Source organism: Centruroides sculpturatus, unplaced genomic scaffold (assembly GCF_000671375.1).
Source record: "Centruroides sculpturatus isolate CEXI.00-Female unplaced genomic scaffold, Cexi_2.0 scaffold391, whole genome shotgun sequence".
Lineage (NCBI taxonomy): Eukaryota > Metazoa > Arthropoda > Arachnida > Scorpiones > Buthidae > Centruroides > Centruroides sculpturatus.
In genome coordinates, this window is record NW_019384657.1 from 461281 (window position 1) to 474524 (window position 13244).

At 30.4% G+C, this 13244-nt stretch overlaps 1 protein-coding gene across 1 annotated transcript in view; it reads right to left on the bottom strand.

The window, feature by feature from the left end:
- Positions 1 to 13244, bottom strand: part of LOC111626476 (SWI/SNF-related matrix-associated actin-dependent regulator of chromatin subfamily E member 1-like) — a 70054-nt gene that overhangs the window by 44382 nt on the left and 12428 nt on the right. Inside the window, exons 2-4 of the mRNA XM_023369852.1 lie at positions 11651 to 11700; positions 4820 to 4912; positions 4605 to 4679 (exon numbers count right to left, since the gene is read on the bottom strand). Of these exons, the coding sequence (XP_023225620.1) occupies positions 4605 to 4679; positions 4820 to 4912; positions 11651 to 11700 (218 nt within the window). The remainder of the gene's footprint in view (positions 1 to 4604; positions 4680 to 4819; positions 4913 to 11650; positions 11701 to 13244) is intronic.

Below are 13244 nucleotides of genomic sequence, written 5' to 3' on the forward strand. Positions count from 1 at the left end.
TATCTGGCCATCCCATCATTGTGGGCTGACTGAACCCACACGGGCTTACTGAAAATGGTCCTCTTAGTGCCTTCAAAGTGTACTACTAAGAGTTAAAAAGAAAAAAAGAGTCAAATCACAAAAAGAAATTGCATGCTGATGCTGATTCAGAAACAAATAATAATCAAGTAATCTTTCATAGATCCGACAACCAGGGGCTCCCATCAATTAGGACATGTGCCCCTGGTTCTTCAAGGTTGCCCTTTTCTTAATTCCCAAGGGAGCTCTAAGTTTTCATTTTATTTTAAAACAATTTACTTATTTTTATTATAGAAAACTTCTTTACTGACAACAAAATAAAAATAATGAGCAGTTATTTGTGACACTGTCACAATGCTGGGCTGTAATTTTTTTTAATCGTATTTTTAATTTATTCAATTTAAAACATAGGCCTTAATTTTAGCAGTGTCTTGCCCTGTACTACATCACACCTTTCCTGTTAACCATAGTCATGCTGGTCATCTATCTAACTCTGTTTAGGAGGAAATTTTTGAATTGAAATAACATGACTTTCGATGCAAACTGAAAGTTCATATATAGTTATTCGGGACCTCCTGTTCCTAAGCTCTCCATATCTGGTTTTGACCTTCATTTATCTAATACCATTCTTGAGATTAATGAAGGACACAGATAGACAACAGTGAAAATTTATAGGTCTATAACTTTATCAAATTTCAGCCCAAAAATATTTATTAATTTATTCTAGTGGGCCATGATTGTTTGGCCAAGTACTGAGGTACAGTATCACTGTATTTCATTAACACAATTTTGATATACATGGTAGCATTGAGGGATTAATTAACTGTGTTAATCAAGGGATACCTGTATGTATATACAGATATCTTCTTGTGTATGATGCCCTTTTTTATAGTCTGCGGGATCTGCTGCTGGCAACATGTTCTTAAAATATGAGTACACATCATGTTCATTTATTTATTTTATAAAACTTTGAAAGAAAAAGTAGATTGAAGAAAAATATGCCATAAAATCAAATGTTCAGAAATTATTCAAAGTGGTCTCAAAGTTGACAGTAAGATGGTCAAGATTAAGGTATCAGCCTACTGCTATGGGAATCTGGGGCAAAGTCTGGGAAGAGCAATTTCCCTGGAATTTTGTGAGCTGTTTTCCCCAGATAAGTTGGTCCCATCCATCATCACCCAGGTTCAGCTAGACCACAATGAGTAAGAAAGAGTTTAAAAAAAAACCTTTAAATGAAATATTATGCATATTTATAGTAAACTTTATAAATATTTAGTTGCTTTACTTCTACTTGTTTTGTATAAGTGATTCATTTTGTGCACATTTGAAATGTCATTAAAAAAGTATTGTCTCAAACAACAATAATTTGGTAATTATAATTAAAAAGGTGTTTACAAAACATCATCTCTTGTTTGCAGAACAGGATATGAATTTAATATACACACCACTCCACACCAAAATATATGTACAACAAACACAGAACCAACTTCCAGTGCATATAATACAAAAAACAAACAGTACAAAAATGTTATCCAACTCCTTTGAAGTTCTTCTTCAGGTGCAACTGAACAGTTACCCAATGGAACATTATCAGAACTAATGCCTATTTGTAAAAAAATTTTTGAAAACAATGTAATTCAAACTACCATTTGAAAATATAAATTTAATGCTGCATAAGCATGGTCATGCACATAATGATCATTCAACTAATGACTATAATTTTGCCATTCCACCAACACCACCATTTCATGCTTAAAATTTATACTGAATGACTCAAAATTAGCTTTAAAAATTTCTATGGCCTCCAACCATCTGAGATGCTCTGTGTGTCATGTCAGAGGAAAAGTTTGGTTCATTCAGTTGCATCTGAAGAACTCTGAAGTTTGTTTTGTAGTGTAGTGCACCAAAGTTGGTTCTGTGTCTGTGGAGCAGGATATGAATTTTAGTTAGTTAATTGTATTTACTAAATGAATGAAATTTCTTTGTATGGTCTACATAAAAACAAACTACACAAAAATATTTTATTTGGGCTTCATTAAAAAAATATATAGATTTTTTTGTTGTTTTTTGTGTATTGTAGATACCAAAAGTTAATAAATGGAAACAGATATCCAGTGTTTAAACACTGACTCTGACTCAGAAATATGTACTTGACTTGGACTCATTGAGTCTCAAAATACCAAGTTTTACCAAACCCTACTAGAGAATAAACTATTTTTGATTTTTAAATCAATTTTGCATATGTTATGCTTCTAAATTTGGTTCTACTACTACTACTACTACTACTACTACTACTACTACTNCTATCAACCAGGTGTTGTTGTCATTGCTTTCAGACTTTAGCCCTTAAGATTGTCACTGTGGTTTTTTTAATATATTAATCTTTGTATTTAGTAAAATTTATTTAAACAATTTTAGGTAAGTGTTATTAAACTTTTTAAAAATGTAGATAAGCAATCATTTGTAAAATAAAAAAAATACAATGCTATCTCAGTACTCAAATAATTCAGTATTCAAACACAAATTCTGGAAAAAAGCCACTCAGTATTTGACGAAACAAATTTTCAATTAGTAACATATTTTTATTTTTATTTCATCATCCATAAACATTTTTTATGATAAAAATAAAAAATATTGCTGATACTTCTGATCAAGATCAACAAAAAAGTTCAGAAGATGATGATACTTTGTAAAAAGAAAATGCCCTCATTTAACTAAAATTAATATTAATGCATAATACAGTATTTTAAATTGTGATTGTTAATTAATTATTGATTGCTTTAATAAACATATTTCTCAGTAACAAAAAAAGAATAGTATACTTTTGCTAACTTCTGGAACATAACCTCATGTTTTGCATGTCCTTTTTATATAGCATGGATTCACATAATACAACACTTTTTTGGAATGTAACTACTGTGTTATATGAGAGATACCTGTATAAAATGAAGTTTAATCATATGCCATCTGATATAATAGAATAAATTATTTAAATATTGATATGTAATATATTTACTTGTATTCTTTGTAACCCAACTCTTCCTTCAGAAATTCCTTTGACAGCATAAGGTAAAGTTCCAATAGAAAACTGCAAAGCTAAAAATACAGATAATACTGTAAAGGCAAGAGGAGCATTTAATGGATTACCACTTAATGTATGACCTAAAAATGTAGCTACTGTTGCTATTATAACAATGGATGGAGAAATACTGGTGGAAAGGCTTTGTAAAAATGCTGATTTTTGAAGAATTTTCTTTTCTTTCTCACGCACATCTAAAAATAAAATATAATTTACATAAAGTTAATTTATTTTTTTTATGACTGAAATAACGCATAATCAAAATCTTTTATTATTTAATTATATTCTTAAAATAATATTGGATTTAACAAATTTGTTCTCTCTTTAAATTTATATAATCCAGATATTTTTAAATGAAAATTTTATATAATAAAATATATCAGTTAAATAACTGAAAGTAGATAAATTAAACAGTGAGGATTAATTAATATATTTTACTTTATATAATAAACAAATAAAACAATGATTATGATTCAAATTATCTTTGTAAAATACATGAGACAAACAAAAAAATAAAAATTGTAAATGTTAAAAAATCATTTTTTAAAAGCCATCAACAACAGTACTAAAAAACTGTTTATAATTATTAAATATATATAATTCAAAATAATTTGGTATAAATGAAAATATGTAATAAATACTAATAAACATCAAAATTTTTATCACCATTATTATTTCATAACTAAAAATATGAAAATAATAACAAACATATATATTAGCTTTCCATAAAAATTTTACTTGAAGTTAAACTTGATTTAATCCATTTGTTACATACCTGAAAATAGGAAGAATTATATCCAATTCATTTGAAATGGAAAGTATGAAAATAATAGTTATTTACTATTTTAAACATGGACTTACTTTTTGAAATATTTGTTGTTTATTCCAAGTGTTTTTTAAATTGAATGAAGTCTATTCAACTTTCATATGATTATAATTTTTAATACAATATATTAAAAAATTCTAGTTTAAGAAGCTGTAAATCTGGATTATTAATTGTAGTCATATAAGCAGATAATATGAACTGTTTTTATTACCAGATTTTAAACTTTTTAAGCTAGATATGTTCTAAAATTTAATTTCAAACACACAATATTTTTATTTACAAATTACAATATTTCAGAAAATTTAATCTAATAATCATAATAAGAATAAAATGATAAAAGATTGCAATAAGACGTAATAACATAATTTTAATTTATAATTCAATCTCTGTTCTTTCAGGTTTCCAAGTCACTATAAGCAAATGCTGTATGGTTTCTCCCCAATCACTTTGAAGTTTGTCATACAAAATCATATGAAGATAATTTTATTTCCCACCCATCATAATCTCAATACCAAAATAAAGGAAAAAGCTTAATAATAAGAACTATCAATAACAAAAAGAAAGATAAAAAAAAAGACTTGGAAATTGTTAATAAAATGATCAACCTTACAATAAAAACTGATTAAAATAAAGGAATTACTCAAACTGTCATGAATATTTTTCACTGTAAAGTATTCTCACCTTTCGACTGTACCTCATATATGGCATAAGAGGTTTATCTGGTGGCTTTGGAGGTTTAGGAACTCTACTGTCAGCCTAAAGAAATTGAAGATGTCTGATATCAATAAACAATACATATTAAAACCTAAAATTTAATATCAAATAAAATACTATGCTTGAAAGTATTTAAATGTATGTTTATATATATAATTTAAAAAAATATATATATAACTTACAACACTAGATCCTCTTGAACCAAGTCTAACAGGACTAAATGATGGATGGCCATGTGGAGAAGGAACAAAAGGACTACTGTTATTAGAAGGAGGCTGTAATATAAATGAAAAAAATATAGAAAAACAACATTCAAAATTGTTTCATATTTATATTATAGAAATTTATATATACATTTTTAATTAATTAATAAACATAAATTTTACTTTTAACCTTAAAAGTTATTAATAACATTAATAACTTTTTAAAGACATTAATTAATATAAATTAATTAATATCTTTAAAAAGTTATAAGAAAATATTGTAAAACAATTATGGAAATTGAAATAAAATCCTCCATGATATTTATTTTTTATCTTAATTATGCTTTAAATTTAATGAGATCCACTATGTCAGTGTTCCACAACCGGTGTGCCATCATAAGGTGAAAGGTGCGACGTAAACTTTTACATATTCTATTAATTTCAAGTTTTATTTATATAGTTTTATCACAGTTGTTGTGTTTCTTATGCTTGTATTTCATTCACTGATAAAATAAGATGATGTTAAAACAATAAACACATATGTTGTCCCAGTACTCACTTATTATTTTGGAGTTATACATTGGACTCACACAGATCTTGAGCAACTCCAAAGGAAAACAACAACAACACTTACTAAGCATAAACAACATCATCCTAAATCTGCCATAGAAAGATTAACCCTTCCATGTAAAGATGGTGGACGTGGCCTGATTGACATAGTTAACCTTCACTACAGACAAATACAGTCACTGCAAGAGTTTTTCTACAAGAAACAAGAAACATCACAGTTACATAAAGCAGTAACTCTAGCAGACTCAAATAACACACCATTAAGCTTACACTCACATCATACAGACATGACACAACATATAAAAAGCACAGACACCATCAAGCAATCATGGGCTCAAAAGGCACTCCATGGCAGGCATCCTTATGACCTGGTCCAGGATTTTGTTGACAAAACTCATCAAATAGCTGGTTAGCTCAAGGATGTCTCTTTGGGGAGACGGAAGGATTCATGATTGCCATACAGGATCAGGTCATAAATACTAATATATACTGAAAACACATACTCAAAGATACAACACTCACAAATGACACATGCAAAAAATGTCACATCATGCCAGAAATTATATAACACATTACATCTGGGTGCAAGCTCTTGGCACAGACAGATTATTTACACAGACATAATCAAGTAGCAAATATAATACACCAAGAGCTTGCAAAGTAACACAAATTATTAGACATCCACGAACCATACTACAAATACATCCCACAGACAGTATTGGAAAACAACATGCACAAAATGTACTACTATGCCATAATGACTGAGCGCCATCTAGGTCGCGAACTTGGTAAGCTGTGTGTGTATGTGCTCCAGTTTTAGATTGCTCCATTGCCGTCATTTTTCATCAATATATGGATTAATATATATCGTTGGATTACGTTCTTCATCAGCATTCGTTTGGTGTCAGTTTTTTCCGGATCGGTGAAGCGGATCAGAAGTTACGCCACCCAGAAATTCCAGATCTTCCGGCAACTTTTTCCGGGCTGTCTCCGCTGGTAAGCGGACTTCCAGCATATCATTTTTATCGGATTTTAATGAACCTTAAAATGACGTCATCCGTTTTTATCTGCTACAACTGGTCCTTGTTTTTTCGTGGTCAACATGTTTTTTACCTCGGGTCGTCGTGCGGGCCTATCGGGCCGCAGAAGTGAACAATCTTCGGGTGTTACCTTTATCACGTTGCCCTCCATCTATCCTGTAAATTTGGACTCGATCGGTGATTTAGTTTTTGAAATATAATTATATTAACTTTGGTGCTGCACAAAGGATCCAGAGGCACGTGGCCGGGTCAGTTACCCTACCTGATCCTAATTCGGGTGCTTTTTCGTCCGTTTTCGGGTCGCGTTTTTCGTGCACCCAAGTGTATTATATCATTCGCTTTATTAATTTCGCCTGTTCTTGGCATATTGTGTCTGTGTTGTGATTGTCATCGCAGAGGTCACGGATTGTGCTTTGTCCAACAACAGTTTTGCTGAGGAGGACCTGATCGCTAACATTAACTCGCAACTTGGGATTATCCTTAATAACATCCCTGCTAATTCAAACATCTCTGTGAAGTCCAAGGAACAAGTCCAAGGTGCCGTTAAAGAGGCGGCTATCAAAATGCATTCGGCGGCGAACCAGATCTTTGGTCTGGTTCTCAAATTAAGGGAGCGCGTCAAAGCTCTTACTAAAAACGATGGAAAACCTAGTATAGGTACCTATGCTGAGGTTACTAAACGTTATCGTAGCCCTATAAGTAACACCACTAAACTGATAGCCAAAAAATCTGCGGCTTTAGAAGGTATTAAAAATCCGAAGTATAATAATCACGAGATTATCATCTCTGCTATTAAAAACCCTAATGAGCCAGTTCCTACTCCGGAGGAAACCCTAGAGCTTTTACAAAGTCATGTGGACCCCAAACAATTGGGGATAAAAATCAAAACTATAAGACCCCTCTCTGAGGGAGATATCAAGATCCAGGTCCTGGAGGATAATGACCTGCAAGCCTTAAAAAAAGCGGTGCAATTGGAAGAGGCTCTTAGTGACAAAATAAAACTTATTGAAAAGAAGAAGAAATCCCCAAAGATTATCTTATTTAATGTCCCAACCAATTCGGAGGAGGCAGACCTAATAAAAGACATATATAATCAGAATGCCAAGATTCAAGAGGGAATCAGTGAACAGGAGTTCATTGACACAACTAAGGTTTCTCATAGTTTCCACCCAAAAGGCGGGAACCAACGGACCCACACGGTCTTGAGTGTGAGACCAGATATCCGGAACATCTTAATGCAGCAAGGAAGAATTTATTTGGGGTGGAGCTCGATTGTAATTGACGATTATATAGACATCATTAGATGCTATAACTGTACAGGCTTTGGGCACACTTCATACAGGTGTATAGAGAAACAACGGTGTACCCATTGTGCAAAAAAACACAAGTTTAAAGAGTGCCCCAATCTGAAAAAAGACCCCATATGTTCAAATTGCAGGAATTATAATAAAACGGTACCGGAAAGTAAAGCTCTTGCAACTGATCATAATGCTTTCAATAAAGGCTGCCCGATTTTACAACGCTACAAAGCAAACCAAATCAGAACTATACACTATGAGTAATGCTGACAGCCGTCCAAACAACCAGTTCCGGTCTTAATCACCCACCCATGGAAGACAACCATTATGGCAGTAACATGAATAATCTCAGAATCTTACAAATTAATCCATCATAAATGTGGTTACCATTCTTACCTAACTTATATTTATGGCGCGTCAGTTTTACCCATATTCAGAAATGAATCAAAAGTGATTAATGCGGTGCAGTGGAAAATATGAATATTTTAAATATAATTATTAAAATTGTGATATCTCATTTCAAATTGGTGCTAGAATCAATCTGTTTTTGTTTTCTGTCACAAATATAACACAGTTTACAACTGTTAAATTTCAAATAAAATAAAAATTAAAAATAATAATTTAATTTTAAATTTACGAAAAAAAGAATGTAAAAATAAAAGTAAATAAAAAGTTCCAATTAATTTACTACTTAAATAACCTAAATATATCTGTTTTCTTTCAAACAAAAGAAACCGCAGCTTTCTAGCTACACGGAATCATTTTACAACCCTCTTTGTTGACAAGTTTATGGCTTGACGCGGTTTGTAATAATTATTAAATCCAAAATATTTTAATGCAAATGGCTTCCTTTTAGTCGTAATGACTCTATTCCAACTACAGTATTAATTTTCTTGGTCCAACTTAATAATAATAAATTTGATGTGAAAAATTTTTTTTCTATTCTTTGTCTATGGAGAGATATTGTTGTAAATTATTGGTTTTATAGCTTTTTGTACATTCCTTTTTGAACTCTGGTTAGTTTTTTCTAGTTTGAATGACATTAGGTTGACGAATAAGTGTCTTTTCAGAAAAGATTGATTCAAATTCGACTATACCAATCAGAATCTAGAATGTAAACAAATGCTAAAAAATCGTTATTTTCATGGTTTTTCAGTGCTATTTTCACTTATTTTTGTTATTTGACACTATTTAGACGAATAAGCAAGTTTTCCGAAGCATAAAATTGAAGATTTCCCGCCAAAATAGAAACTTCCTAATAACATCAGAAATGACGTTCTAACATCATTTTATTCTATTTGATTCTTCAAAAAAAAAAATTTTATTCTATTTGATTCTTTTATTTGTTATAATACTATGTATTAGACTTAAAATATTCCATATCTAAACCAGAAAGTGTTAGCTAGAAATAGACTTATTTATAGAACAACTCCCCATTTCTCACTTCAGGGAAAGTTATAAAACAGTTGGGTGCTAATGATTTTGTGAAAGGGAAAAGTTCTACACTTAGAAACTTGGAAAGAAGGGATTTGGCCTGTACCCTCTGGCGGGCCGCATAAACATTGATAAGGGGCCGTATGTGGCCCGCGGGCCGCAGGTTGTGCACCCCTGCATTACTTGTCGGTTTTTACTCTGTTTTATGCTTTTCAGAAATAATACATATTTACTGGCAAATGTAAGTGTTCATAGATACTCTAAAAATGATTAACTGTATATTTTTATAAAAAACATGTTAAACCACAATGTTTTATAAAATTTCCATGTTATAAAGAATGATTATACACCTATGTGATAAAAATATAGAAACACAAATTTAAGATGTACCATTATATAATATGCAAGTTTTTATGATATTGTATTTTTTCTGTCCTTTTTAACATCATATTTACCAATGTCATAAACCTTACTCTGTTTTGTATTTTTAACAGCACTGAAGAGGGGTTGGGAACACAAACTAACCCGAAATGCATTTGAATAATTAAAAATATTTTTATAAAATAAACCGTAATTTTTTCTAACCAATTGCTGTTTGGTTGTCTACCAAGAACCTTTTCTCTGGATTACAAGGACACTACACACAGAATTCTTTTTACTTTTTTAACAGCAGCTCGAGAGTAATCAATAACAAAAGTTTAGTTATCGCATGTGGCTACTGAAACCGAAACAAAATGCATGGCTCAGAACAACATTTTCACAGTTGATTAAATGCCAATCATATGGTTCCGATAGAAACTGGTTTTTATCATATTCGTTAGCTTAACAATACAACTCAGAATAGTCGCCAGGTATGTGGAAGGGCAACCAGAGTGTGAATCATCCTCAATATCTTCTCGACCATCTTGAAAACACTTAAACCACTCAAAAACAAGTGCACACGATAAACATTCATTGCCATACACTTCTTTCAATAAATTATAAGTTTCAGTAGCAGTTTTTCCGAGTTTCATGTGAAATTTCACAACAATTCGTTGCTCTATTGTTACACTTAACATTTTCCTGATGAAACAAAAACAACTCTAATGCAAACTAAGACTACGGCTATACAGATTTGTTTACAAAAGCAAGAGGTACTGCATTTGAAAGATAAGGCTTCCCGCTAAACAGCTGTCAGTCATTGGCATTTGACGCATGCATACTTCTCTGTTAAAGAAGACTGTTCGTCTTCTTTAACAGAGATGACCTTTTATTGTAGGCTACAACTCTTACAATATGCAAAACAGTTAAAAATGTTCACTGATAAGCCACAAAGAAAACTTGTAAAAGTTGTATATGTAATTTAAAAATGGCAGACTGTATATTTACAATATATATAAAATACAGAAGATATAAAAATATCTTTATTTCTGCCCCTTTCCAACTGTCATTTTTAAATTACATATACAATTTTTACAAGTTTTTTATGGCTTATCATCACTGAATATTTTTAACTGTTTTGCATATCGTGGCAGTCATAGCCTACAATAAAAGGTCATCTCTGCTAAAGAAGACTGTTAGTTCCTGGTGTTGAAAACAGAAGGAATGAAGATGTTTTTGTATCTTCTGTATTTTATTTATAAGTTTACTATAATTTATTTATTTTTTATATGTAGACATATATGCATCTATGGAATAGACTGTACTTGGTTTTGAGAATTTGAGAAAGTATTTCTGCATGGAAAATACATTGCCTTTCTAATGCAATATGCTGGAATCTCTAAAAAGGTTATAATAAGCTTAATAACAAAATAAAATATTTTATTTTAAATTTTAATAATTCAATAATTTCAAAAAATCTATTTTCTAAGTAACTATCTTAACTAACTAAAAATTTGAGTTTGCAAAATGAATACAAGTAATACATTAGATAAACCTTTCCAACAATTTAAATCATTTAAGAAATGATTTTGTTAGTCAATGATATTTCATATATGTGTAATTTTTAGCTGGGCCCCCACAGGAACAGATACTGAATCACCTATATAATAGATGTATACCTATACTCAAGTACTAGAGATTCAAAAATGGGTACCTGACCTTCAACACAAATCTTTACAATATTCACGTGGTAAATAAATGAATAATAAAAGTACATTTCATTTCATATCACTTTTAAAATGAAAGTTTTAAACCAATATTAACCCTCAGTTATTGATAAACAACAATCACATTAATTCCCATTTTAATAAAATACCTGTTTATCGTATTCCATCAAAGCAGGAATTGAGACAATTTTTAATAATGAAAATTTTTTTTAACAAATCACTTTAGAATAACAATTTTTTTTTATGTCTGTTATATCTTTTATATTTTGTAATCATTTTATTGGAGATATTTTTTTTTGTTATTAGGGTGGAATACAATCGTCTCTGACGTTTCCAATTAAATGTAAATAAATAAATAATGTAACATATTAAGTTTCTTACTTGTGGTTGTGATGATGATGACATTGCAGCAGTTTGTGTTCTTGGTCTCTCTGAAATTATAAAAATATTTTTAAATTTTTAAAGTATGTTCTTACATTTAAATATACTAAATTCAAATGATCACAGTATATTAATAAAATAATCTTATAATACATTTCATTAATATTCTTGATGTATTTTCAATCAAGAAAATTACAGAATATCATAAAATTTCATCAAAACATTCTCATATTAAATTCAATGGAAAATCAATTAGAAGTATAACAACATATATAAATGAATTATTATGCTTTTTTGTCCTTTTTAACTATTTATAATTTATTTTGTATACTAGTACTTTCTATATATTAACAGGACTTATTATACTGGAAAATTATGGATGCAGATATCTAGTCTTATAGTTCAAAATAATGTTCTTTATTTAGTTCACCTGCAGGTGAACTAAATAAAGAACATTATTTTGAACTCCGTGTTTCCCCGAAAATAAGACAGTGTCTTATATTAATTTTTGCTCTGAAAAATGCGCTAGGTCTTATTTTCAGGGAATGTCTTATTTTTTCCAGGAAGAAGAATTCACATTTATTATTGAACAAACAAATTCTCAAGTTGAACTTAGACGAGAGTGATGTATATCCGGCGTGTCGAACTGTCACCTTTTTATAGCGTCAACATCTGACTCGATGACCAATTAGTGCNCAAAACCAATAACTGGTGTGAAAAATTCAAACTCGAGATTGAAATTGAGCAAGAAAGTGATACGCTCATACACTTTCTGGATTTATTTATACAACTTGATAGCAAAGGGGATTTTCGCACTAAAGTCTATAGAAAGCCTACGTACAATCCGATATTTATCCCATGGAATTCACACGACCCGTCAACATATAAACTAGCCGCATTCCAGGCGCTCATCGCACGAGCTTCTTATATTTCGCAATTCAGCAAAATCTGTGCTAGGTCTTATTTTCTGTGGATGTCTTATTTTCGGGGAAACACGGTATACAAAATAAATTATAAAAACATATATAAATATTTAGGTATGTCCACAATATAACCATAGAGCATAGACATATTTTAATAATTTAGAAGGTTCTGGAAGAAAAGAATTGATCTGAAGCTTTGGGCTTACCATGAGATTGCTTTGCCAATTATGTTACCTTGACCTTTGTCTGATACTCACTTCCAGAACCTTCTAAATTAATTATTAAACTATTACTTTAATTATAATTGTTAAATTTAACAAGAGATAGCACCTAACACCTGCCTCCAGTGCCAAATTACTTAGCATTTAATTAACAATAATAATAGTAATATAGCTCAATATAATTTGGCAACTATTTGGCTTTAATATATAACTATTGGGTTTAGATGTTTATATTTTTATGTTCAGTATATACATAAAAATAAAAATATAAAAACTTGCTTTAACCTCAGGCCAATCAGGAAAAACACTATCTTCCTAACCTACAGATAGCTTTGGCAAGTTTCTTTATTCATTAAAGTACATGCAGTTTGTTGTTAGTGCATAGTTTTTGAATTTACATATGTATTGTTCTTTCTTTCATCTCTTCTGATTTTTTCTATTATTCTGAAT